The 26731-nt window shown below is 35.9% G+C and overlaps 2 protein-coding genes across 4 annotated transcripts; one reads left to right on the top strand and one right to left on the bottom strand.

The window, feature by feature from the left end:
• Positions 1-6934: 6934 nt before the first annotated feature.
• On the top strand, positions 6935-8261 carry LOC105053514 (protein MODIFYING WALL LIGNIN-1). The gene is made up of 3 exons (XM_010934708.4): positions 6935-7238; positions 7356-7552; positions 7634-8261. Exons 1-3 carry the CDS (start codon positions 7134-7136, stop codon positions 7878-7880), a joined length of 549 nt encoding a protein of 182 aa, XP_010933010.1. The 5' UTR covers positions 6935-7133; the 3' UTR covers positions 7881-8261.
• A 410-nt stretch (positions 8262-8671) lies between these two features.
• LOC105053513 (protein decapping 5) lies at positions 8672-20123 on the bottom strand. 3 transcript variants are annotated; one of them, XM_019853526.3, is made up of 9 exons: positions 19759-20123; positions 19163-19263; positions 17547-17615; positions 16628-17455; positions 11119-11319; positions 9814-9924; positions 9446-9726; positions 9224-9333; positions 8672-9054 (listed from the first exon to the last, which is right to left on the bottom strand). In XM_019853526.3, exons 1-7 carry the CDS (start codon positions 19931-19933, stop codon positions 9577-9579), a joined length of 1635 nt encoding a protein of 544 aa, XP_019709085.2. In that variant the 5' UTR covers positions 19934-20123; the 3' UTR covers positions 8672-9054; positions 9224-9333; positions 9446-9576. The 3 variants fall into 3 exon arrangements, with proteins under 3 accessions (XP_019709085.2, XP_010933006.2, XP_010933005.2); XM_010934704.3 differs by having other exon boundaries at positions 8672-9049; XM_010934703.4 differs by lacking the exon at positions 8672-9054 and having other exon boundaries at positions 9088-9333.
• Between the last annotated feature and the right edge of the window lie 6608 nt (positions 20124-26731).

Here is a 26731-nt window from a genome sequence, read left to right as displayed (position 1 = left end):
TTTCTTTTCTTTTCCTTCTTTTCTTTTTTTTTTTTTTCTTTTCCTTCTTCTTCTTCCCGGGCTTTCATTGGGCTGAAACAGGGGACCTAGAGGTCCCCGTGCCTTGATCGGCCGATCACGGCCATCTCATGGCCGGAGGTGGCCGGCGGCAACGACCGACTCTCCCGGGTTCGGAGAGACCAGGGCCGGCGGTCGGCGTGACCGTCGGCGTCGGAAAATCAGAGGAAAAAGGCGGCGAACAGGGAGTTTCCTTCTCCAACTAAATCCGGCGACACCCGTCGCCGGCCATCGTGCACACAGGCACGGGAAAGAAGGGAGAGAAGAGAGGGAGAGGAGGGAGACCTTACCACAACCTCCGGTGACCCCCACCGGCGAGAAATCACGGCGAACACGGGTCGAGGAGTCGCGGCTTCAAACGAAAAAATCGGAGAAAAATCTCCGGCAATCGACGGCGACGGAAGGGTCTACCCATAGAGGAGAGGGGAAGGGTTCTTATAGAGCTCGTCCTAGGGTCTTTCAATGGCCCTAGGACTCCGATTCTTGATCGGAGAACAGGAAGACTCCGGTCGGGAGTCTTCCCGCTCTGTTTTTCTTTTTTTCTTTTTTTTTTTTTGTTTAATGGGCTTAGTGGGCTGGTTTTGGGATATCACATTCTTCCCCTCTAAAAGAAATTTCGTCCTCGAAATTTTTTTCTTGCTTGAGTCTTCATACTTTCTTACTTGAATCTCATCCACAAATATTCTAATTCTTGATATAAATTCATTCTTAAATCATTTCATAAGAAAAAGTCGGTACATCAAACATCGATCTAAAATGAAACTATTCATTTTCTTATTTATCAAGATCAACATCTCAAAGATTTTCATATTTCAAGATTTCAAAATTATGATCTCATTTCCTGTAAAAATTAATGTTCAATATCTCATGACTCAAATTAAAATCAAATCTATCTCTTGTGAATAGAAGAGGATCAATATCTCTATTCTTGCATAAGAACTTCATTCATCATCATCATTTATTTTTTTTTTTCAAAATATTAACCACTCTTAATTTCAACCCATCATAAGATAGAAAAAACATACTTCTTATGAATCATATGATGGCATCCTAATCAATCAAAATTCAAAAATATTTTCTCTTATTCGTACTTTCAAAGGTTAAATATTTATCATTTCAATCTCATTCTCAAACTTTTGATATTTTATTTCTCGATGCAACTTCATCATTAAGTCATTTCATAAAGATTGAATCAATATCACCATTGTTGATTGAATCAATATCACTATTTCTAGTCATCGAAATTTTCTTACTCAAACCCTCAAACTCTTAATTAATCAATTCATTATCAAATTAAATTATAAATAACTCCAATCCATCTTTTGTAGAACAATCATCAATATCAATAGATAACCTCAATCTTTTTCATTCAGTCTGAGAAATAATAATGATCAAAAGAATTCTAACTTCAAATTTTATTATACCTTGGAGATAAATATTTGAGTATAATAATCTAAGATCAAAATCATCATTCGATAAACAATCTCAAGTTCTTCCTAGTAATTAGAGAATTATAAAATTTAATTCTAGGATAGAAAAAAAAAATTATCTCTAAATATTCTAAATCTAAAATCAAAGATCCACTCATCCTAGAATTAGGATGCTAATTATTTTTGTAGCATAGTAGATGGAAGCTCTACTTTTTAAAAATCACATTAGGATATATAAAATAATTCAAAATTTTAAAATATTATTCTTTCTAATATCAATAAATTTCTTGTATCAAACCATATCATTTATCATAATTCGTTGACTCAAAGGGTCAACATTCCTGACTTACTCAAAGTAGTTCAGATTACCATGCTTCCGCTGCGCACTCTGATCTAACAATCAAAATTTCTTAGGTTCACCAAAAAAAAGTTGGATCAAATTATTTCTTTATCCTCAAATTTCAAATTTCAATTGAAATCAAAGATTAACTTTCGATTCTCATTCATACCTTTACTGGTGTACAATAATCTTGATTAACCCTTGAGTCCAATATCATATTTAAACCATCATATAGATTTACTATAATCAATATGAATCAAATCTTAATTCTCATATCACTTCAATTCGATAATTTTCAAACCAAAAATCTTTATAAGTCAAATCAACGAGAAAATCTTTCGATGCTCCACCAAATTTGGACATAATCAGAATATATATGAATTTCAAATCATTATTATTGTTATTTTTTTTTTCCTAAAATTTTTATCATCAGAATCTTCAATATCTATCAAATATCTTTTCATAACAATCATACAAGCTTCAAAAATCAAATCTCCATTTAATAGTAGATTCAATTAAGGACCTCGTTAACAAAAGCAAAGGAACTCCATATCAATTCCTAAATCTAAAATTTCTAAATTATAAAATTCACATGGATCCCTTAGTCTGAAATAAATATAAATCAGATCTTTTATCTTAATCTGAAGATATCAATTTTTTCATTAACAACCTCAACAATAATATCAGAAAATCTCTTAATCAACTTAGATACGAAGTCTTTAAATTAAAATTTCATACACATCATGTAGTTTCTAAGAGACATAATAAGATCCATTATTTAGATCTAAGGATGATGATTAAAGATTCCAGTACGATGAATATTCTACAACCTCATAATCGATTTCATCAATAAGAAATAGGTTTTTTTGCAATATCCTCAAATATACATTCATCCTAATATGCCACTTTATATATAATCCACATATTAAATTCAATTTCGATAAATATTCCAATCAAGCATCATAAAAAAAAAACTTTCTTAGCCCATTCTGGAATAACATTTTATCGTCAAGTCTTTATCTTGCTAATAATAGTCAACTTCTCAACTAGAAGTAATATCATAGTATTATTCTCACATCGAATTTGAACTTACGATTCACTTGAATAACCAATGATCAAATTAATAACCATAATGCACAATAAAATTTTATGTCAATCCTTTTGTGATTACTTTCGATCAAGATCTAACTAATCATATCATGATCTATAGATCATCCATCATATTTCAAACTCCATATGTCATAATCTCTTATGATCATTTTATACATAATCTCAATGTTTAATCAAAATTTATAAATATTTCTCCCACTACAATCATTAAAGATCTACACTATAATGTCCCTGGTGTCTATCCACTTATACCCATTCTATATCTGATTCTATGTTTCATAATTCATTCACTTATGCTCTGATACCATATTAATTGTCACGCCCCCGACCCGAGATTGTGAATCGAGGGTCATGGCAACCACCGCATACTTATAGAATACTTTTCCCATAAGCATGCAAGGCATCTCATCATGATATCTTCACAAATAGTTAAATAAATTTTTTTTTCTTTATTCAATAATCAAACCTTGGTTCAAATAACAAATCAAAACTAAGTGTTCAAAAGAAAGTAACTGTCTGACAAAGTCAATACTAAAAACAAAACTAAAGGTCTTGAATCAATTCTGAGAAAAATCCTAAATCAATGAGTTAACTCCATCTCTAATCGCTCTCCCAACCAAAATCCCGCATCATGCTAATTTTCTAGATCTGTAAGAAAAATATAAAACTTATCATGAGCTAAATAGCCCAGTAAGCAGTGTATACCTCTAACTGAATAATCAGGCAAATAATACTATGCATAACAAATCAATATGTAATTTCATGAAATCATATTCATACTGTCAATCATATTTAGAAGTCAATTCATCATAATTTTCAATTATGCTTTTCTTCTTAATTTCATCAATTTCTTAAATTCTTCTTACCAACTATGACTATGACCACATTATCCCTGTGGCAGGGTCATAATACCGCGTATCTGCTTGCGGTGGGCTGCGAATCATCTGGCAGCCAAGTCCTTTGGAACCGCTGGTCTAACTGGCGGTTTTGTCGCTGGTCTATCTGGCGACATGTCGCTGGTCTCACTAACGACATAAATCCTCAGGACAGTCAATTGCCAACGTATATGCCCCCATTGGCGGGGTCCTCAACACAGTCAGGTTGTCAATTTCATATTGTCTTCCAATTTATATATTATTTTTAAGAATAATAAAATTAATTGATATTCGAGTCAAATCAATTATAACATTCTTTGAGATCATATATCATCATAATAATTGCTCAACAAATAACTTCAATCATAAATAATTTTCTACAATTAACTTTCATCATAAATAATTTTCAACAATTATTTCAATAAATAATTTCAATCGCAAGCATGCATAAATTTATTTAATTCATAATTTATCAGATAAATTCAGTAAAAGTAAACACTACTTACCTCAAACGTATTTCAATAAATCTACATAATTCTATAAATTTTCTTCCAAAAATTCTGTTCGTAGATCATATCGCGATATCCCATGATCAAACATCCACAATCCTATACAGAGTCAATTTCAATAATTAGAAAGAATACGAATACCATATTTCAACGGTTTAGATTGGGTCCGATCATCTAATTTTATCTAATCAAAATCTATCTAGGACCTAAATGATCCAAAGTTTGACTATCAGATCAAATCAGATTCGAAGTGATAGGATCGAGGTTTCTTCATCGATTTCATAAAATCAAGTGGAGAGAGAAAATCAGAGGAGAGAGAATTCATGAGGTACAATTCGAATTGATCAAGTGACACAATCCAACATTACGATTGGTCCAATATCTCAATTGGTGAAATCAATCATGATCAAATCAAGTCATGGCTAGATCGAAATCATGGATAATCAAATCTAAAGATTCATGGTCTGATTAAGGTGGGTGCCAGTATGCTGTCTGACAATCATGGATCAGGATTCTTCATTAGAATCAGATCAGACTTATTAAAAGAAATTTTTTTATTCACTAATCTTTTTTAGAGAGAGAATCAATCAAGAGAGAGAATATTTTAGAGAGAGAAAATTCTAGAGAGAGAAAATTCTAGAGAGAGAAAACTCATCTTGAATTTTTCAGACAATATGATTCAACAAATTTTGATCGATCAGATCAAATCATGCTAAAATTATCATGTGGATAATTCAATAAGATCATGAGAAATAAAATCTAAAAATACCTGATCTGATCAAAGTGGATGTCGGTGTATCGTCCGATGATCACAAATCAAAAATCCATTACGAGAATCATTTAAATTCATCATCATTCTTCTCAAAATTCTAAAAATCTTAGGAGAGAGAAATAATCTAGAGAGAAGATTTTTAGAGAGAGAAAGTAGAGAGAGAAATACCAGTTCAGGCTGAAGAGAGAGAAGGAAGAGAGAGAAACTCTCTTTCTCATATTTTATTATTTATCTCATTATTTATTAATTAATTTTATTTTTCTCTTTCTTTCTTTTCTTTCTTTCTCTTTTTTTTTTTTTTCTTCACGGAAGAGAGAGGAGAGAAAATCCTATTTATTATTATTATATTATTATCATATTATTTTTCTTCTTTCTTTCTTTTTTTTCTTTTTCTTTTCCTTCTTTTCTTTTTTTTCTTTTTTTTTTCTTTCCTTCTTCTTCTTCCCGGGCTTTCATTGGGCTGAAACAGGGGACCTAGAGGTCCCCGTGCCTTGATCGGCCGATCACGGCCATCTCATGGCCGGAGGTTGCCGGCGGCAACGACCGACTCTCCCGGGTTCGGAGAGACCAGGGCCGGCGGTCGGCGTGACCGTCGGCGCCGGAAAATCAGAGGAAAGAGGCGGCGAACAGGGAGTTTCCTTCTCCAACTAAATCCGGCGACACCCGTCGCCGGCCATCGTGCACACAGGCACGGGAAAGAAGGGAGAGAAGAGAGGGAGAGGAGGGAGACCTTACCACAACCTCCGGTGACCCCCACCGGCGAGAAATTACAGCGAACACGGGTCGAGGAGTCGCGGCTTCAAACGGAAAAATCGGAGAAAAATCTCCGGCAATCGACGGCGTCGGAAGGGTCTACCCATAGAGGAGAGGGGAAGGGTTCTTATAGAGCTCGTCCTAGGGTCTTTCAATGGCCCTAGGACTCCGATTCTTGATCGGAGAAGAGGAAGACTCCGATCGGGAGTCTTCCTGCTCTGTTTTTCTTTTTTTTTTTTTTTTTTTTTTTTGTTTAATGGGCTTAGTGGGCTGGTTTTGGGATATCACAGTAGTCATAAACAAAACATTAAAAAAAAAAAAAAAAAAGATAAAAAGGTGAAGAAGAGAGTGTCCCGATAAGAGAGAAAAATCCAAGAAAACACTCTAAGAATTTTTCTATGATCCGTGGCATTAGGGTATTGAAAACATATGAAGCTTCGTTGCGAGAGGATTTGGATACCGCACATTAAAATAGGAAATTAGGTAGCACATTGGCCGGCATGATACATGGAAGGTGGAAGTCAATTTTTCTTGAGAAATGCATGTTTGGACAAGCCAGCAAGAATAGTCCAACTCGGCGTTTACGGCGTCTCATAATGGTCAAAATCTTATGCTATAAGTCTATAATCTTGTGGAAAAATTTTTGGAGTAGAAACGATTTATTAGAGCTCAAGTTAAAGGAGAAGGTTCTGGTCTGTCTTTCACCGGCTATGAGACGTGAAAATTTAAATGTGGCCGATATAAAAGGCCCTTTTATATCGCAGAGATAACGCAAGATGGAAATACCAGCCCAAAAATAAAGAACTCTCAACTCTATTTTAAGGGAAAATAAACCTTACTCGCTCTCGTAATATTTTGTTAAAACTCTTCTAAGACCTTGTTCGGCATATATTTGATGACGACCAAGGAGGTATCCCGTGCGCCTCCGTGGGACATCCAAACCGAAAGGACAACCCAATAGCAAGTGCTGGCTGCGAGCATCCTTTTGGGATTCCTTCCACACTGTTTCAAGTTCCCCTGTTCTCCTATCAGCCGTTGACCAGCTCTCGGGAAAAGTCCACAGCCATCTCCCTCCAACCATAGACAATTGGTAGCCATCTCCCTTCCCTCTCCAAAGCAGTGAAGTCCTTAAGAGGAGGGGCACAGCCATCCACATCCATCCAATTAAGCCCCAGCACTCCTTTTCCACAGGGCAAGCCTTTGAGAATATCTTGGCTGCATCCTGGGATCGTCATTCCTGGAATCATTACATCCAACAACTCTTCTCGAGAAGCAAGAAGGCAGGCAATGGAGAAACCCAGGTTTGGGAAGCTGGCGATTCGCATCGTCGTCGTGTTCCTCGGAACGGTCGCCTTCTCGTGCTCCTTGGCAGCCGAATTCAAGAAAGTAAAGGTAATGAATCAATCATGCCGACCGGCAGCCAGTTGCGTGGATGCTTTTGTTGAATTGGTACGAGTAGCGGCGAGGCTGAAACTTTAATCGTGAGTTCTTTTTTTTCCTTTCCTGCAGGCAAAGGATATGAAGCTGGATGGAAATCTGTGTTCGTTGCCAAGGAGCTCTGCGTTCGGACTGGGGATCACGGCGCTGGTCTGCCTCTCGATAGCTCAGATCGTGGGGACCTCCGCAGTAGGAACCAGGCTGTGCTCGGGAGAGAGGAACGCCAGGAGAAGTCGAACCGTCTCCATCATCCAATTAGTTTCATCTTGGTATGTAAGATGATAACGATGATGATGATTCATATTTTCTTATGCTCCTGCTGCAAATTATGGACCATCTTGATCATGTAGGCTCAGCTATGGATTTGCCATGGTCCTGTTGGCCACCGGGTCGAGCATGAACGGCGGGCAGCCCTATGGGAAAGGTTGGATGGATGGGAAATGCTACATCGCTAGGAATGGAGTGTTCGGTGGTGCAGCCATCCTGGTCGTCACCACTGTAGTTTTCATTCTTGGATTCACCTTTACAGCAGGAACAACAACACACCTTCGCAACGGTGCAGACGAGGAAGGAGGAGATCATCAACAACCCAAGTGACTGAAGAAGCCTCGGATGATGACCGTGACTCCATGTCTACTTGGTGGGAATTCACCATGGTTCGGAGTCAATGGAAAAGAGAACGCAATGGGAAGATGACTGGGCCATGAAAGAAAAAAAAAAAAAAGACCGCCATCCAGAGAAGAATATTTTTGCAACCGCCTGGTCAACAAAGGATGGCTAGCATTGGTCACCTCCCTCGACCGCAACGAAGCTGACTTCGTCCCGGACACGATTGAATTATTTATTAAAAAGAAAAAAAAAACGAAGACGATTACAATTTTTTTAATCTTTTGTTATCCATTTGACTCCACAAAAGGCATTTATCATGTTGATAAAGAAGTATTTTTCAATAAAAAGTTCAGTATGGTGCTCCGTCTACCTTTTCTTTTTATTCTTGAGGTTCTATGCATGGTGGAGCCCTTCTTTTCCCTGTATGATTCTAAGGGTGATGGAACTGAATAACATTCTCTAGAATGATATATAATTGGAGTAAAAAAACATCTTGATGCCAATGAATTCACTATATCAACAAGGCATTGCAACTCACCGGAATTAGGATAAATAAGCTCGCTACTCCCTGGTGACAGAACCTGACAATCTCCAGAGGGCTTTGGAAAACCATCGTGGCAAATCATTGTAATTCAATGCGGGGTATCTTGACTTCACAAGCAGATTCCTTGGGATGCAATTTTAATTTTTCCAAATGGATAGGTAATTTAAAATTTTATAGAACAAATAAAAGAACTATTTACTTTCATGATTACTGAAGAACCAGGTACGCTACCAGATAAGGAATTGGCGTTGTCACAGAAGCTGCTTTTTGTTTTGAAGTACAAATCATCCTAAAATTCGGATGACATTTTCACCACCAATAATTATTAGGACAAGCCAGAAGCTTCATTCCATCAGCATGGTCTGATATATTGACCAACTTTTGACAACGGTTATAATTTTTTGTTAAGAATCTTCTGAAATGGATTAGCTAAAAATCCTTCCCGCATTCACTTGTCTTTGTTCTTCCCAAAATATTTTTGGACACTTCTGTAGGAAGGTCCTCGCAAACACCATCCCTGTAGCCTGCGTTACACAAGCCCAGATCTTCTCAAGCAGAACTCCCCCTATCACTCGATAATCTGTAGGTGCCTCCTTACCTTCTTTTAGCATATCTGTCCTATTTGCCACATCTATTTCAGCTGAGATCATCTTAAACAAACTCCAAACTCTATTTTCTAATAATTAAAAACAGAATTTATGGGCTAAGCATCAATAATAAACATAATTACCAAAATTAACAAGTCATTCGCATAGCATATAAAAGTTCATTGGTCAACTTTTCTCACCAATTGAAAGATGCACATCTGGTAAGTCCATTAACAGTTCTTTATTTCAATGTTACTTGAAAACCACGCAAGGAGAGTCATGGTATGCCTCCTAGTACAAAAAGGGAAGCCTGTGCAAGAAAAAGGCAGACCATACCATGAAAAGTTAGCAGGTAGAGAGAACAAAAGTTTCCAAAAGACGAAGTATTTCACAATAGTGGTTCAATGCGAAGTCTGGCTCACCTATGAGGCCATGACTTGATGCAGTAGGAAAGTGGTTTTGAGAGCCGCTGCAGATTAAAGGGTCGAATAGGACTGATAAGAGTACACTCGCAAAAGCACAAATCCTAGGGCAATTGAACATATAAAAGCTTCTAGACAGGTCTATATCCTCCATGCCCCCTCCCACCATAATAATATCCATAGCCTCTTCCTCGGTTGTACGATCCCCTGAAGTTACCAGGATGAGCAGGACCATGATTGCCACGACCCAAATGAGCGCCCTGTTGGAACTCACCAAAAGTCTGCAAGCCAAACAACAGTTTCATCAATTTCTTCAGTTAGCATCATTAAGACTTCTATATGAAATGCAAAGATAAGCAACTCCAAACCTCAGTGTCTAATTTCATTCGCTCGGAGAACTTCATGCGGCCACTCCATGATCCTCGGTTAAGTGAGTTGCAAGAAAGATTGTCGAAGAAATCGTCTTTATTATATACAGGCTGCAAAACAGGACATCAATAGAGTTGCAATTGAATTGCTTCTAGTCAAAGCAGAAGCTAAATGCTCAACTCTATTTAAGAACTGAAATATTATCATCCCCACAAAGCTAGGGATTGCTCATTGACAAGCATATTTTGGCCTCTAGGTCATTCCCTACAGTATATTGTACCATTTGGCCAACATAGTTATCAATATTAAAACTACTAATTAGTTAAGAGCTTTTTTTTTGGGGGGCATATAATCAATCAAGAGCTTCATCAAGCAGCAGCATGGGTAATATTGCAGAGCGCTGAAACTAGCCTGCACAAGATGTTCAGGTCAGTTCAGGTTGCGGAACCAATCCAGAACAAAACCAATTTCAATAAGATCTCGGTTTTTGTAATTTCAACGCCAACTAATCCATGGTGGAAAGTAACTAAACCAATGGGCCAAGATCAGGTTGGTTCCAAAACTTCCCCCTTTTTCTGACAAAAAATCAGCATAAGAATCTAATTGATTCTTTTCTTTCAAGAAAACCCATTTGAACCCATGAAAAAAATAAACCAACAACAAATATATTCAACAGCCTCATACAACAACAAAACCCAAAAATAAACTATAAATCTTGTACATGATATATTAACACAAAAAAAAAAAAAAATTCCAATATTTGTTTAAGAAAAGAATTATCAAAATCTATGATCAATGACATAATATGCATTACAATATTAATAACATATAAATATTGCTTCATTTGATTCGGGTTAGATCAGGTTTTCAATGACTTTGACTCTGAGTTGGACCAACCTATGTTAAAATCTAAACCACCAATGAAGTCAGTTCAGTTCATTTCACTTCATGGGTTACCCCAGAAACATGTGCACCACTAGCGGAAACCTAGGCAGGATATGAGATATGAAGTATGCTGCAGTCAAATTTGCGCCGGCTATCTGCAAGTTCCTCCAAAAATTAGATTTTCGCTTAAGGAGAGGTTATAAATTGAATGGTTCAATGAAAGACACCACAAATACAGGCTTGATCGCATCACCTGGTGAGCAACCAGGTCTTCACCTTGACCTGCTCATCCAACAGGATCTCAAAAATTTTTAGCATCATTGATTTATATAAATTTGTGTTTGACTTTCAAGTGTTGGAAAGAACAATCAAGAGAGAAGAATGGAACATAAAAGAAATGGTAAACAAGCATGTCTCACATTGCGGCCAAGCTTGGGATCTTGTCCATAACCCTCTTCAACCTCCACATTATCGTGAATGGGATTTTCTTCCATTCCATTTCCTATTGTGCTTCTTAGTTTTGCCTTCCCAAGCGACCCCCAAACTTCGTCTTTGTTGAACTTCTCATTCATGGATGTAAAATCAAATTCTTCGGTGAACTGAGCCATCCGACCCTGACCCTACAGATTATAGAAAACAACCAAGAAAATTCAAGTAGTGAGAACAAACTCAAAATTTCTTTGATAATAACATGCAACCATATTTTGATATCTATACCTCAATGGCAAGACACTACCTAATCTACCATTGTATGTGTTACATAGCTAACAAAAACAGGCATAAACAGCAATTATCTTCTTTAAAGCCAGCAAGCAACTTAAAAAATCTGAAAACTACATGTCCCATACATATTGTCCACTGCATAGATGTGCTATTAGGTAATCTGTTCTCTCCGTCCCATGCATTTGACCACCTCACATGGTTCACTGGTTCCACCAAAACTACCATTTGCTGAAGCGGCCCCCAGTGAGAAATGTCTCTTCTTTCAGTTTATTCTTTGAGCTTTTATAGATAGGTATGTTCTAGGCATAGTTTTTTTAAATGCATGTATTCAAATTTGATGTGTACATTAACTTTCATTTTTTTTGCAACTCCTTTGATCAGACAAAGCAAGTTAACGGTGCGTTAACTGATAACAGTTTACTGCTTTGCAGGCCCAATTACAATGGTTCCCATAGGATTGATATTCGGTAGCATAGGCCATACCTATCTACATTTCTACATTCAAAGAGAAACTCAGGTTAGAAAACAGTTGGGAAGTAGCACACCTATTCTTAGTTTCTCCTCATGTTTCCAAATGGAAAGAAATGTCCAATTCCTTTCAAATCTTAACACATGTAATGAAAATGAAGTTTCCAGTTCTTCTCCCACAAAGATGCAGTACAAGTGAGGTTGCCAATAAAAGTCAAGTGAGGTCCATAAAGAATAGTGAAGATCAAAAAAGTGAATTTAAAACAGGGTCAACTTTAGATATTTAGCCATTAAGATGTACTACTCAAATGAAGCAGGTCTCTTAAGAAAAGTGGTGCACAAGTAGTTGAAATATGATTGTAAAGATCAAGAAGATAAGAATTTTGTAATTTATAAATTATCATGAACACAGCTGCACACAAAATTAAGATCAAAGCCTTCCCAAATTCAAAATTCTTGCCCCTCCTTGACAGCCATCCAACATTTGTGAGTTAGTTGGATGTTACGATCCATGAATTCCAACAAAGCAAAGGCAAAAGTTCCCAAAGTAAAATGTACGACTCCATAAAGCTGATTCACAGAAACTAGTTAGCTGATATTATTGTTTGAAATGACACCGAAAAAAATTCCATCAAAGCTGACTCCATTAATGCAATCAGAAATATTGATAGATGGGTTATATTTTCTATTACCAAACTTAATGCTGTTTAATGTGAGGGGTATGTATGTATTTATTCATGCACAAATATAAATAAGTTGCTCTGATACATTTAAGATAATGAACTAGGATCATACCATAAAGTGAGGGCTTTGACGCAATGGTAAGGTTGCTCCATTGTAACTTGGGTATCCTAGGTTTGAAATATAAAAACAGCCTCTGCATACATGAGGGTAAAGCTGCACAAATTTGACCCTTCCCAGAACCCACAGCAGGAGCCTCATACATTGAGACGCCCTTTTTTTGGCTAGGACCAAACCCTATGTCAGCTAATGTACAAAGCTTCTGATCTATTAGGATTCAATCCATCTTTTCAGATATATCAGCATTTATTGTCATATGACAAAATGTGGTGAACAAGAATCTATCAGCATTAATCAACTCTTAGGTTGCGTTGGGTAGCTGGCAATCTATCAAGATTGCTAGCAATTTAATGTGGTAATCTGAATTACTGCGTTTGGTATGCTCTTTGGGTGGTCATGCAGATTGCCTTGAGGATGGGTGACTATCCAAATTACCACTTCTTTGACAATGTTGCAATAAAAATTTTGAATAAAATTATCCTTTAAAAAAATCATACAAAATCCATTGCCCAACCATCCCTCCTCCCTCCACCTCCCCTCCACGTATGCCCCACATATCAATCAAGATTTTTAATAAGTTTACTGCAATATTACCTGTGTATACCAAACACATTAATCAACATTACTGGCAATGTAATGGTGGTAATCCATCCTGAAGGCAATCCACATTACCTTCCAAGATTGCCTGGCGATGCACCAAACACAACCTTACATAAAATGGTCCGAGTTCTTCATTTCGCTTTTTAAAGGAATTCAATTGTCATTCATCATTCCACCAAATTTTGATACCTACAGCTCAATGCCAACAAAATATCTCATCCACCATTGCATATGCCTCACAGCTGACAGAAACAGCTGTGAACTGCAATTACTTTCTTGAAAGCCATCAAGCAGCTTACAAAAGCCAAAAAGCTACATCATATTTATTTAATTTCATTTACTTTTGACTCCTTTGATCAGCTGAATCAGATTACTGCAGTATTGACAACTTGTAACAAGCAACATGCATTTCAGGCCAAACAAAAATGATTGTCATAGAAGTATGGTAATATAGGTTATGGACATCTATATTCCAAGTAAAAACTTCAATTAGAAAACAGTCAGTGAAGTGACACTCCAATTTCTCTGCAAACATTTGAATGTAAAAAGAAATCCAATTCCTTCCGAATGTCAATAAACATCATGAAAAATGAAGTTTCTAGTCCCTCAGTCCAAAATATGCACTAACCCTCTATTTAGTTCGAAGGATGGATTAAAAACAGGATGAATGAGAGGAAAAGGATGGATGGATATTTTATCGATCCTCTCATGTGTTTAGTGAAACATGGAAAGGATAGGTGGGAATAATTCTTTCTTTTGTTTCGTACAGGAGGAATGAAAGGAAAAATGGATGATATTTATATGATATTTTTATTAAACTATCCTTTGATAAAAAAATATTATTATTATCAATTTATAACACTTATTTATACTAAATAAGTATAGCAATGTATAAATTTATAATTTTTATAATTTATAATTATATAAAAGTTATATAAATATTTAATTTTAATTTTAATTTTAATTTAATTAAATAAATAATTTTACAAATTAATTATGTATATGAATTAATTTATTTATATATATCACTTATATAAATAATTACTAATTAATAATTTAATTTAAATAGTTAATTAATTATATATATATAATTAACTAAAAATAGTATATTTAAATAAAAAATAGAAGATAATTCTAATTATTTACTTATAATTATAAAAATTCTATACTAAAATTAAAATAATTGATAATAAAATTTAATAATATAGAATTAATAGTATAAATAAAATAAAAATATATAAAAATAAAATGAATGAAAAAGTGAAGAAGTATTAAAATTTTGTTAAAAAATTAAATGAGGGATAATATTGTCCATGCATAAACCCATCCCTCACATACTCCATCCATCATTCCTTACATCCTTCTAATTTGGGAGGATACAAATTGATGGGCTCAGGTGGATGGGATATCCTCCTTTTCATCCATCCTCTCTAAAATTTTTTGAATCAAACGGCAGATCAAGACCATTCATTCTTCCAACCCCATCCATCCTCTCTCTCATGACCCCAATCAAACACTGGATAAAAGTGGGGTGATTAGGAGAAGTCAAGAAAGATCCATAAAGAGAAGGGAAGACAAAAATAGCAGTCCACAGAAAAAGAGAACTTCAGAAATTTAGACACTAAATAGACTCAAATGAAACCGGTTTATTAGGTAAAGTGAAGCATTAGTAGTTGAATTATGATTATAAGGGAACCTATGTTTCATAATTTTGTGAGATATCATTGATGGAGCTTCATCGGAATCACGACTACAACTTTTACTTTGCAAAATCAAAATACCTGGTCCTCTGGATTTCTAAAACATAAATTGTAATGGCAGCTCAATAAGAAAGCCAACCTTTATCCAACATTTATGGGTTAGTTGGATGTTAGGATTCACAGGATACAGAAATCCCAATGTATGCTCCAAAAAGCAAAGCTGAGAATACTAAAAATAACATACACAATTTCAGAACATTCTTTCTTGGAAATTAATTAAACAATGTCATCATTTGAATTGATATAACGAGAATTTTCTTGAAAGCTGAGTTCATCCATGCAATTGGCAATATTGATAGATAAGGAGATATGTTTTCCTTGCTCATTTCTGCATGCATGTACCTATATAGGCCGTTCCAAAAGTTGAAAAGCAATGAACTGTTAACAAATCATGTCTCAGGCAACTTTTGGTATGCCAGTCTATAGCTAATCAAAGGACATAAAATAGTCCAACTTCTTCATGCTTGTGAATCTATGCTACTATTAAACACAAACACCTGAGTGCAACGGGCAGGCTATACTGCGGTTCTCAACCATCTCTACACCCATTAGAGGTGAAAGTGGTATCGATATTATCTATCCAGATTCATTTTCATATTCGAATCAATCTAGATATGGATAAAAATTTGAGAATCCGACTAAATATCCATATACGTATCTATATCCATCAAAGAAAAATGGATATAGATATAGATAAACAACTATTCGATCCGTATCCGAATATCCGAATCTACATGTAATCATATATAATTTTATATAGCACTTATTAATTTTTAAGAGAAATATATAACCATATAAACATGTTATTAACTTGATTTATCATCTATTTAGTAATATCTTTGATTCTGTAGTCATAAAGTTTAATTATTTAAGTAATATCTGTAATTATGTCCATACTTCCAGCATCCGAATTATATCTGTATCCATTTAAAATAAATATAGATATGAACTTTTGCATCCGAATAATATCCGTATCCAAATTTGTATTCGTCAGACAAAACAAATATGGATATGGATATGATAGTATCCGATCCATACCCGATCCGGTTTCAGCCCCAACACCCCCATGCATATGGCACATGTTAAACTCTAGTACTTAGATAGTTAAAACCATGTACATTAATGTTCAGAAAGTGAAATATCATTAATGTTCTTCAGCCTATGCCTGTATCCTCTTCTTCTATATCTGGCGTGATTAACATATTACTGCACTTCCCTCCAAGCATCTACTATAATGATGGACATTAATTCAGCCATGAGAATGTGTAGGTAATGTCCTAGATATAACTGCATACTCAAATTTACTTTATAAGCAATACTGATGTTGCATTCACTTAAAGAGAATCATGATTCAATAAATTAAAGAATAATCTTTTGAAAATAAATTACTAAATTCAGATAGATTTCCACATCATTTCGGACACGTACTTAATAGAAAACACAATAAAAATTAAATGTAGCAGTAAAGGGCAATATGTCCTTCAGAAAAAATAACAAGAGCTGCATGCAGAATGCAGCTGGCCTGCCAAAACAATTTAGTCTAACAATTTAAAACAAATATAAAGCATCATCATACCTGTTGGGAAGATAACTGCAATGGCAACAATGGTTCCTGAGGCAGTGGCTTAACAGATGATGGTGGATTTGATGGTGGCAATACAGCTGCCATGTCTTCTCGCTCAGGGGTCAGTCTCTGGTTAGACGAGGATGCTGTTGGTCTAGATTGTGTAAACTGATCAGGGGTCAGCAAAGGAGGCAATGTAGTTAAAGGAGAAGTAGTGGACCCCAAAATTGAAGATGACGAATAAGACAAACTTGGCATGGGAAGAACTGGTATTGCGGAAGATCCAGCTTTGGTAGAAACCGAACGCATGGATGCATTTAACTCTTGATTAGATGAAGAAAATGAGGACTTCGTCCGTGAATAAGACAGAGGTGACAATGGATGAGACAGCTGAGAAGGATCGCTGGATACTGATAGGAACACATCAGAAGGGGTAGAAATTGCAAAATGAGAAGAGGTGGCAGCAGACGTGAAGGTTAAATGGGTAGGTTCTGTGAAATTTGGCATGCTTGTTGGTGCCTGACTTTCAGGTAAGTGCAACTGATCCTGCACCATTCCTGAAGGGGGTTGTGAATGAAACAATTGCTGTTTAGGAGACTGACCATCTAGCACACCAGCATAGCCTTGCCAATACATAGGTGTACTAAAAGAGGTCCTGTTTACATTTGAAAAAGCAGGCGAGGAAGCCCCGGAACTGAGGGTAGCCCCAGATTGATACAGAGAAAATGCATCTGAATATGATGACCTGGCTAAAGATGACTGTGCAGCATGGGAGCCTTGACCAGGAAGAGCCCCACCTCCAACTGAAGCTGATGTACTAGGTGCATAAGCGTTACATGACTGCAAAGCACATGATGGAAAGATATAGCACATACAATATGGAGCACCAAAAAGGAAAAAAAAAAAAAATCCCATGTCAGATAACATATACCTGAATAATAGCTGGATCATTGTATGCCTGAGGTTTTGTAAGAACTGGAGATGACTTCACTAACAAATCCTGATAATAGAACAAGCTAAGAAGGAAACCACTTCATGAAACTCAAGAATAGACTTGCGGTCTATTTAACACCAACTGATAAGAAATTATTTCAGGGATCTTCATGCATTGAAATCTCTAAATTATTCAGCTGTTGAACTTTGAAAATTTAAAGTTAACATTAACATTGGAAACATAATGATAATACCATCACCTGAGCAGTAAAATTGTACAGGCAGAACAATTATCCCAGATGGCATTATATCCAGAACAATCATGTTGGAAATCATTTTCAAATGTGATCATATGTGCTGCTCCTCTCCCTAACCTTGTCCTATGTCAGTGTAGACTAACACATGCCCCACATGAAACTTCTTCTTCAACTCTCCATAAGAACCTTGCAAAACTTCTTCACAAAGATATGCCAATAAGCAATGTCAAGTCAGCAGGTCCAAAGTTTGAAAAGCTTCTCATAAAATACAAAATGTTTCCTATCTTTGTAATATTAGTGTCTGGCATGTGATGAATGTTAAAAATTATGGAATGGATGTTTAAAAACCAAAACAGTTTCTCTATTTTGCAGTTTCATTTCCTTCATATGTTGGGACTTCTGATGTTAGTGTGAGACTGGACAAAGGGGAAGGCCTCAAAGATATGTTATATAGTTTTGGTTATGAGTCATAAATAAACCTTGGCAAACTCGCCCATCCTTCCATCCCAGGTTAATGTCAGTTCAGTACAGGCTAAACCATCCAATTCAGGTCGATTCGGCATACCTTGGGTAGAATGCCTAGACAGCCAAGCAAGCATGAATCTAGCACTATATTATCAAATGATTTGTAACAAATATGCATGCTTGCATGCATACAAGTATTCATGCATGTACATATGTATGTAATTTGTACAAAACACTGGAAAACATCATACTAATAAACAATAAGCTTGTTAACTACATAATTTATCCAATCAAATCTCTAGTTTGATTAGTTAAGTTTCACTTATATAATATTTTTTGCATTGAATGATTTAAAGTACCCATATTGCATAGCTTCCAAGCAACAAAACATGATCTAGCATCAACCAGTACAGCCAAATGTTTTGTTTAGCTCCTCAAAGAAACAAAAACTAACAAAGAAGTGGAGGAACTAAACTATCACAACCTAGAGAATCGCCGTCAATACCTCCTGCATGAAGCCGGAATTGCTAGTAATCGCCGGTCAGCCATACGGCGGTGAATTCATTCCCGGGGCTCTCCCTTCACCACCCCCATGGGTATGGTCCAAGACATTGGAAATAAATAATTAAGTTTACATATCTCTAATACACTCATGAGGAGAACAGAATCAATATTTGACCAAATAAAAGATCTCAACAAGACTTAAAGAGCATAACTAACAGGGGAAAACGTGCATACTAAAACCCATTCACCCCAGATAAATGATACACTCAGTAGACTTCCAGTCAGCAAGAGGCAGTGTAGGTGAAACATCACTTAATTACGTTAATGACACATTGTGGGCCAGTATTATCCATAGCATCTTAAAATCAGTTAGAATCTTTCCATTTACCTTGATGTCACTTCCTCGGAACAGAATATATTCATAGACTCTGTCACTAGGTGGAATCTGAGGACCATCTTTCTTTCGTCCTTCAGTTCCATATGACCTCACTGCAACCAAGGAGCAGAGACAATGTAACTCATCAACTGATAAAAACTTTCAGTAGCTATTTCTCAATTCTAATCAGGCTGGGAAAGCTTAAGAAAGAAGAAAACCATAAAAAATTCAGAACGCTGGTTCCAGTAATTTCATTGAACAAGAAACGTTATTTACCATCACAAAACAAAGAAAAAGAAAACACAACAGCTCCTCCACCAAAAGATCAGATTTACTGAGCACAAACATGCGGGGAATTCCACATCAAAGAGGATATAATTCGATCACGGAACAACAAAAAGAAAAGGAGGAAAGAAAAGAAAGGGGAAAACATCAAGAAAACCAAAAAGGCGTGATCTGAGGAGCGAATCAAAAGAACGACTGTTCTCCATCACCCGACCCATCAACCAGATCCAAGAAGAAGATTGGGGACCAAGAACAGAAACCCTCGAAAGAACGAAATAGACGGGAGGTAGAGGGTGGGAATGGGGTCGGGTGGGAGGGCGTACCGTTCTGGAGGGCGATGGTGGACTCCTGGGGGTTGATGGAGACGAGGACGCCCTCGTAGCGGATCTCGGCTTTGGAGGTGAGGCTGATGAGGCTCCCGATGTACGAATCCGCCGCCCGCGAGGACGAGGATGAGGACTGAGACGAGCCGGTGCTCGATCCCTCGGCGGCCGCCATTGCCGGGCACGTCTCGCTGGGATGCTTCGATTGTTAATACCTTTCGTCGGCGTCGAGCCCTAACCAGGGTTTGTTCCCGCTCTTTCTTTTCTTCTTTTCAGCTTTCCTTCTTTTCTTTATCTTTGTATCTTCCTTGTCTCTCCACTTTCGAACGCTCCCTCTTCTCCCTCTCCCTCTTTCTTGTCGCAGGGGAAGCAAATACGTCTAAAAGGTCCGAGCCAGATACTCACGTGCAGATCACGTGTGAGAGGGTTTCGCTGTACAAATCGGTTGTCCCGGCAAGCAACTTGCCGGGACTTATTCAAATTTCTCGATGCGAGCAACCCCTGGTGAACATAAATATTGTATAAAAAAGCTTGCATTACCATATAACCATAATTAATAATTGTGTTAAATGAACAAAATAAACTAAAATTAAAGAACAAACTAGCATATAACCCATAAGATGCACTGAGTACTTCTTTTAATTTAAAAACTATACAATTACTAAAATATTATTTTTAAATACTCATTTAGAAAATAATATATTTTAATATATAAAATATGTATTAATAATTTGTATTAGTTTTTAATAAAATATCAAACCTCATGATGTATCATACCATCCAGTATAAATGTTGGTTCCATAGTAGCAACTTTTCTCTATCTAGTGAGACAATTTCGATCATTTTTCTTATTGCCATAGGCATCTCATACTCCAAAACCGGGGTCAGAGCTGAGCTAAGCCAAACCACCAAACTCCTGAGTATAGAACCAGTGATAACAAAACGTCTGGTAATTCAGTTGCCAAATTTTATTTACTAAGACAACAGGCCTAAGCAACAAACCCTGATAGTACTTCGTCATCACGGGCCCTACACCTCAGCTAATGGGTGCGCAAGCAGGTTGTAGTACCCCAATTCTTAACCATACAAATCTCAAAGCAATAAAAAAAAAAAAAGAAATTTTAGAGCCAGCACGTGCTCCACACGTGCTAGGCTGCGGGCAGAGAGTTTGGAACTGAAAGAATTCATGAAGGAGCTCTTCTCCCAATCCAATCCAAATATCATCTAGAAAATCTGATTGAAATCGAATTGAAACTCTTCCTATTTAAGGTCCATTTAAAGACCTCAATCTCGACAGTTTGTTTCTCACAAAAATCACCGATTAATCACTGATTTTCTTCCCTTCTTTCATCTTATTTACCGACGGATTAATCTTCTTGTGGCCGTCGAAAATTGAGTCAAACCAAATCCAAATTAGGTAAAATCTCTTCTATTTTATTCCGTCAATCTTTTAGAGATTTTTATCTTGGATTTTATTGAGTTTTCTACTGAAAAATTCCTTCAAAAATCCTTATTTTTCGAATCCCCTATTTTTGTCTTTATTCTTGATTGCCGTCACCGTGGGCCGCTGCCGGTCACCAGACCCGACCGCTCGACGTCACCGGGGACTACCCCACCGGTCGGAGGGGTGGTCGGCTAGGGGGAGGCCTCTTAGTTCGAGAACAAGAGGGAGGAAGACCTCCCTGTTCCGTGAAGAAAGAAAGGGAAAAGATGAGAGGGACGCGAGTTCCCTCTCCCGTGAAAGAAGAAAAAAAAAAGAGAAAGAAAAGAAAGAAAAGAAAAAATAAATAAATAAATAAATAAATACCAAAATAAAAATGAGAGAGAGTTTCTCTCTCTTTCTTCAGTCTGAATCCTTACTTTCTCTCTCTAAAATAGAACTTTCTCTCTCTACTTTCTCTCTCTAGAATTTTTTCCCTCTAGATTATTTTTCTCTCTTGATGGATTTCTCTCTCCAAAGTTATCCTTCTAAGATTAGCGTAGTGAAAGGCTTCATTTCGATGATTTTGATCAAGTTTAGAGAAGAGTCCGATTCTAAGTAAAGTTTTGATTTAGAATTTGTTTAGATTTAATTTTGAATTAAAATTAATATAAGAATATAATTTTGGATAATAGGCACTGAAGAATCTTCTAGAAGTTAGTCGATCTATTCATCCAGTGCTCTGTGAAAGGTAAGTAATGAACCATCTTCTCGAGATATTTCATATTTATTCTGAAAATAAATAATTATTCTCTGAAATTATGCATGATTTATGAAATTATATTTTGAAAGAAAAGTACTTTTGAAATATTATGGTACGTCGATTATGCACATGTTCAGTAAAAAATTATGATATATTATGATACAAAAGTATTTTGATACAGATCGGATTTATGCTCTCAACCTAACTATGTTTCAGTGGGCCCCGTCAATGGGGATTATACGTTGGTACTCAGTGGACCCTGCCAGTGGGGGTTGTGCGCTGGTATTTAGTGGACCCTGTCAGTGGGGGTTGTGCGCTGGTGTTTGTGGACCCTATCAGTGGGGGTTGTGCGCTGGTATTCAGTGGACCCCGTCAATGGGGGTTAAACGTTGGTCATAGTCGAGGCTGTTGAGTTATGAGTATTTTGAATCGAATCGGATTTATGATTATATTATATGTGAATATTTGAAAAGATTGGATTTGTATAAAATCAGTATGAAATATATTTTTATGTTTATTTGCAGCATTGTTCTTAAAAATTATATAATATATGAAATATCTAGTTGAGATATTTGTTACTTACTGGGCTGTTTAGCTCATTACCTTTCTTTCTATTTTTCAGATTCAGATAATTAATTACGAGCATAGAAAGAAATATTGGGACAGAGCTTTTAGAAGCGAGATTTAGCATTGTCAACTTCATTGAACTTAGATCTATTATTTTATTTTTAGTAAAATTTTATTGGATATAAGATATTTAATTTAATTACTTGAATTAAAATTGAATAATAATTATTTAAATTTATTCCACTGTGATGCATTGATATCGTGATGAGATGCCTTGCATGCTTATGGAGAGAGTTCTTTATAAGTATGTGGCGGTTGCCGTGACCTCCTGCTCGCGATCTCGGGTCGGGGGCGTGATAATTAATATGGTATCAGAGCATAAGTGGAGAAATTATGACACATAGAATTAGACATAGTATGAGTGTAGGTGGGTAGACACTAGAGACATTGAGATGATGACTAATATTAATTATGATATAACTTAGAAATTTAGATTTGACACAAGTACAGTGATAGATTTTAATCAGAGTATGCAGCGAAAGTATAATGGCTTGAATTATTTTCAAACTGATGAGAATAATAATTTGATTTGATAGAAATTATGATGAAAAATTTAATTTTAAAATTAAAGGATGATATGATTTGATGCAAAAGTAATCCTAAAAAATTTTTGAAGACTTAAGACTGAAAAATTTCGATGACAAAATTTCTTTTTAGGAGGAAAGAATGTAGTACTCCAATTCTCAACCACACAAATCTCAAAGCAATAAAAAAAAAGGAAATTTTGGAGCCAGCACGTGCTCTACACGTGCTAGGCTGCGGGCAGAGAGTTTGGAACTGAAAGAATTCATGAAGGTGTTCTTCTCCCAATCCAATCCAAATATCATATAGAAAATCTGATTGAAATCGAATTGAAACTCTCCCTATTTAAGGTCTATTTAAAGACCTCAATCTCAACAGTTTGTTTCTCACAAAAATCACCGATTAATCACTGATTTTCTTCCCTTCTTTCGTCTTATTTGCTGACGGATTAATCTTCTTGTGGCCGTCGAAAATTGAGTCAAACCAAATCCAAATTAGGTAAAATCTCTTCTATTTTATTCCATCAATCTTTTAGAGGTTTTTATCTTGGATTTTACTGAGTTTTCTACTGAAAAATCCCTTCAAAAATCTTTATTTTTCGAATCCCCTGTTTTTGTCTTTATTCTTGATTGCCGTCACCGTGGGCCGCTACCGGTCACCAAACCCGACCGCTCGACGTCACCGGAGACTACCCCACCGGTCGGAGGGGTGGTCGGCTAGGGGGAGGCCTCTTAGTTCGAGAACAAGAGGGAGGAAGACCTCCCTGTTCCGTGAAGAAAGAAAGGGAAAAGATGAGAGGGACGCGAGTTCCCTCTCCCGTGAAAGAAGAAAAAAAAAAGAGAAAGAAAAGAAAAAAAAGAAAAGAAAAGAAAAGAAAAGAAAATAAAAAACAAAATAAAAATGAGAGAGAGTTTCTCTCTCTTCCTAAAGTCTGAACCCTTACTTTTTCTCTCTAGAATTGGACTTTCTCTCTCTACTTTCTCTCTCTAGAATTTTCTCTCTGTTTGATGAATTTCTCTCTCCAAAGTTATCCTTCTAAGATTAGTGTAGTGAAAGGCTTCATTTTGATGATTTTGATCAAGTTTAGAGAAGAGTCCGATTCTAAGTGAGGTTTTGATTTAGAATTTATTTAGATTTAATTTTGAATTAAAATTAATGTAAGAATATAATTTTGGATAATAGGCACTGAAGAATCTTCTAGAAGTTAGTCAATCTATTCATCTAGTACTCTGTGAAAGGTAAGTAATGAACCATCTTCTCGAGATATTTCATAATTATTCTGAAAATAAATAATTATTCTCTGAAATTATGCATGATTTATGAAATTATGTTTTGAAAGAAAATTGCTTTTGAAATATTATGGTACGTCGATTATGCACATGTTCAGTGAAAAATTATGATATATTATGATACAAAAGTATTTTGATATAGATCGGATTTATGCTCTCAGCCTAACTATGTTTCAGTGGACCCCGCCAATGGAGATTATACATTGGTACTCAGTGGACCCTGCCAGTGGGGGTTGTGCGCTGATATTTAGTGGATCCTACCAGTGGAGGTTGTGCGCTGGTGTTTGTGGACCCTGCCAGTGGAGGTTATACGCTGGTATTCAGTGGAACCCGCCAATGGAGGTTAAACGTTGGTCATAGTCGAGGCTATTGAGTTACGAGTATTTTGAATCGAATCGAATTTATGATTATATTATATATGAATATTTGAAAAGATTGGATTTGTACAAAATCAGCATGAAATATATTTTTATGTTTAGAGGCGAGATTTAGCATTATCAACTTCATTGAACTTAGATCTATTATTTTATTTTTAGTAAAATTTTATTGGATGTAAGATATTTGATTTAATTACTTGAATTAAAATTGAATAATAATTATTTGAATTTATTCTGCTGTGATGTATTGATATCGTGATGAGATGTCTTGCATGCTTATGGAGAGAGTTTTTTATAAGTATGCGGCGGTTGCCGTGACCTCTTGCTCGCGATCTCGGATCAGAGGCGTGACACAGGTATTATTGTTTAGATACAAAAGAGGGAGCTTCTTTTTCTTTAGTTTAAAGTAGGGTATTCAAAGTCTAGATAGCAACTAGTGAGCATTAGAATCAATAAATTGAAATATCGTTTACGTGCATCCATCGTGGATGAACATTTATACATGGCAGAAATTGAGAATAGAATGAAATACCACCTTTTGCGCACCTAAAGTAATCAATGCATGATCCAATCTCTATATTTCTCATTCAAAACCCCCTTTTTTATTTTAATTGAAACTCATACATAAATCTTATATCTTACATATCCGAATTTGTTTTTTGACATCTCCCTACACTCGAGAGAATGTGAGTGTTTTAATCAAAAAAAATAAATAAATAAAGGAGATGAGTGTAATTTATTGGAATATTTGGTATGTTTGTCTATTTCTTGATAAAGATAACATCACATCACTAAAAAGCATAGTATATTTCCCACACCAGACGAAAAACCTTTGGTGAGTGGCAGCCTCATAATTCCACCAATACTACCATCCTTCTTTTATTTTTAGGGTCAGGATCCATTTCAACTTATTGTACAAAATTTGTAGTATTTAGGATGGATCTCTTTGTCTAAATAATATTTTAAAAAAATATAAAATTAATATATTTTTGAAAGAACCATTTCAAATGATATTTTCAAAAACATCATTTCAAATAGTATTTTTGAAAACGCCATTTGAAATAGCATTTTCAAAGGCACCATAACAAATGATATTTTCTTGATTACTCCCTCCTCATTTATGATTAATTTTTAAAAAAATTACTAAAATAATATCGAGCTCAAATTATTTACGAAAATACTGCTCAGAAGAAAGTCGTCCTTTAAAAAGTCGACTTTCTTTGCCAACTCACCAATCTAGCTACTAGCTGGGGACCAAGTGGAAGAGAGAAATGAGTCACCTTTTGATAAGGCGACTTTATAAGTTGCCCTTTGATAGGACGACTCTCCTCTTTTCTTCTATATCTTTCTTTCTCTATAAATAATATTTTTTTACTTTAAGTTAATATCATTAACTTTAAAATATAAATATAAATAAGCAAATATTCTCTATTTGGAATCAATAAAAATATCAAAAAAATTAAAATCCTTAAGAATATTAAGAAGTCAAAACTTGGGTTTTAGTTCAAATTTTTTCCAAACTCGAAACTTTTAAAGTTTTTCTACTTCAAAATGAATAGGTTAAAGGATCTCAAAATTTATTAAAAATTATTTTGTGACTCACTAATATCAAAAGATCAATTACCGTGAATTTTGATTTCAAAAAAAAATATATTTTATATATGGAATATAGCTCTCCATATAAGTGCTAGTTTTTTTATTTAGAAAATTTTTAGGATCCGTAACAGCAGATAGTTACAATTGGCTTCAACAAATTTTGGCAAGATAAGTTTAATTCAAAGTAGTTTATTGTTGGGTATAAAATACCCACAGCCGAAACCCTCAATGGAATCGACAGCAAGTGCAGCTCCGCCCGGGCTCCTACGGGAGCCGGGCTCCACCGCCGACAGCAAGTGCAGCTCCGCCCGGGCTCCTACGGGAGCCGAGCTCCGCCCTCGACATCAAGTGCAGCACGGCTCCGCCCGGACTCCTACGG

The sequence above is a fragment of the Elaeis guineensis genome, chromosome 11 (genome assembly GCF_000442705.2).
Source record: "Elaeis guineensis isolate ETL-2024a chromosome 11, EG11, whole genome shotgun sequence".
Lineage (NCBI taxonomy): Eukaryota > Viridiplantae > Streptophyta > Magnoliopsida > Arecales > Arecaceae > Elaeis > Elaeis guineensis.
The sequence above is the reverse complement of the archived record's forward strand: the minus strand, read 5'-3'. Positions and strand labels throughout refer to the sequence as shown.

What these genes read in the sequence shown, in the direction of transcription:
- LOC105053514 (XM_010934708.4), top strand. Translation starts at nt 7,134, where the DNA reads ATGGAGAAACCCAGGTTTGGGAAGCTGGCGATTCGCATCGTCGTCGTG. An exon ending in CCGAATTCAAGAAAGTAAAG is followed by an intron (nt 7,239 to 7,355) that starts GTAATGAATCAA and finishes CCTTTCCTGCAG; the next exon opens with GCAAAGGATATGAAGCTGGA. An exon ending in ATCCAATTAGTTTCATCTTG is followed by an intron (nt 7,553 to 7,633) that starts GTATGTAAGATG and finishes TTGATCATGTAG; the next exon opens with GCTCAGCTATGGATTTGCCA.
- LOC105053513 (XM_019853526.3), bottom strand. Translation starts at nt 19,933, where the DNA reads ATGGCGGCCGCCGAGGGATCGAGCACCGGCTCGTCTCAGTCCTCATCC. An exon ending in CACCATCGCCCTCCAGAACG is followed by an intron (nt 19,264 to 19,758) that starts GTACGCCCTCCC and finishes CCTTGGTTGCAG; the next exon opens with TGAGGTCATATGGAACTGAA. An exon ending in TGCAGTTATCTTCCCAACAG is followed by an intron (nt 11,320 to 16,627) that starts GTATGATGATGC and finishes TATAATCTGTAG; the next exon opens with GGTCAGGGTCGGATGGCTCA.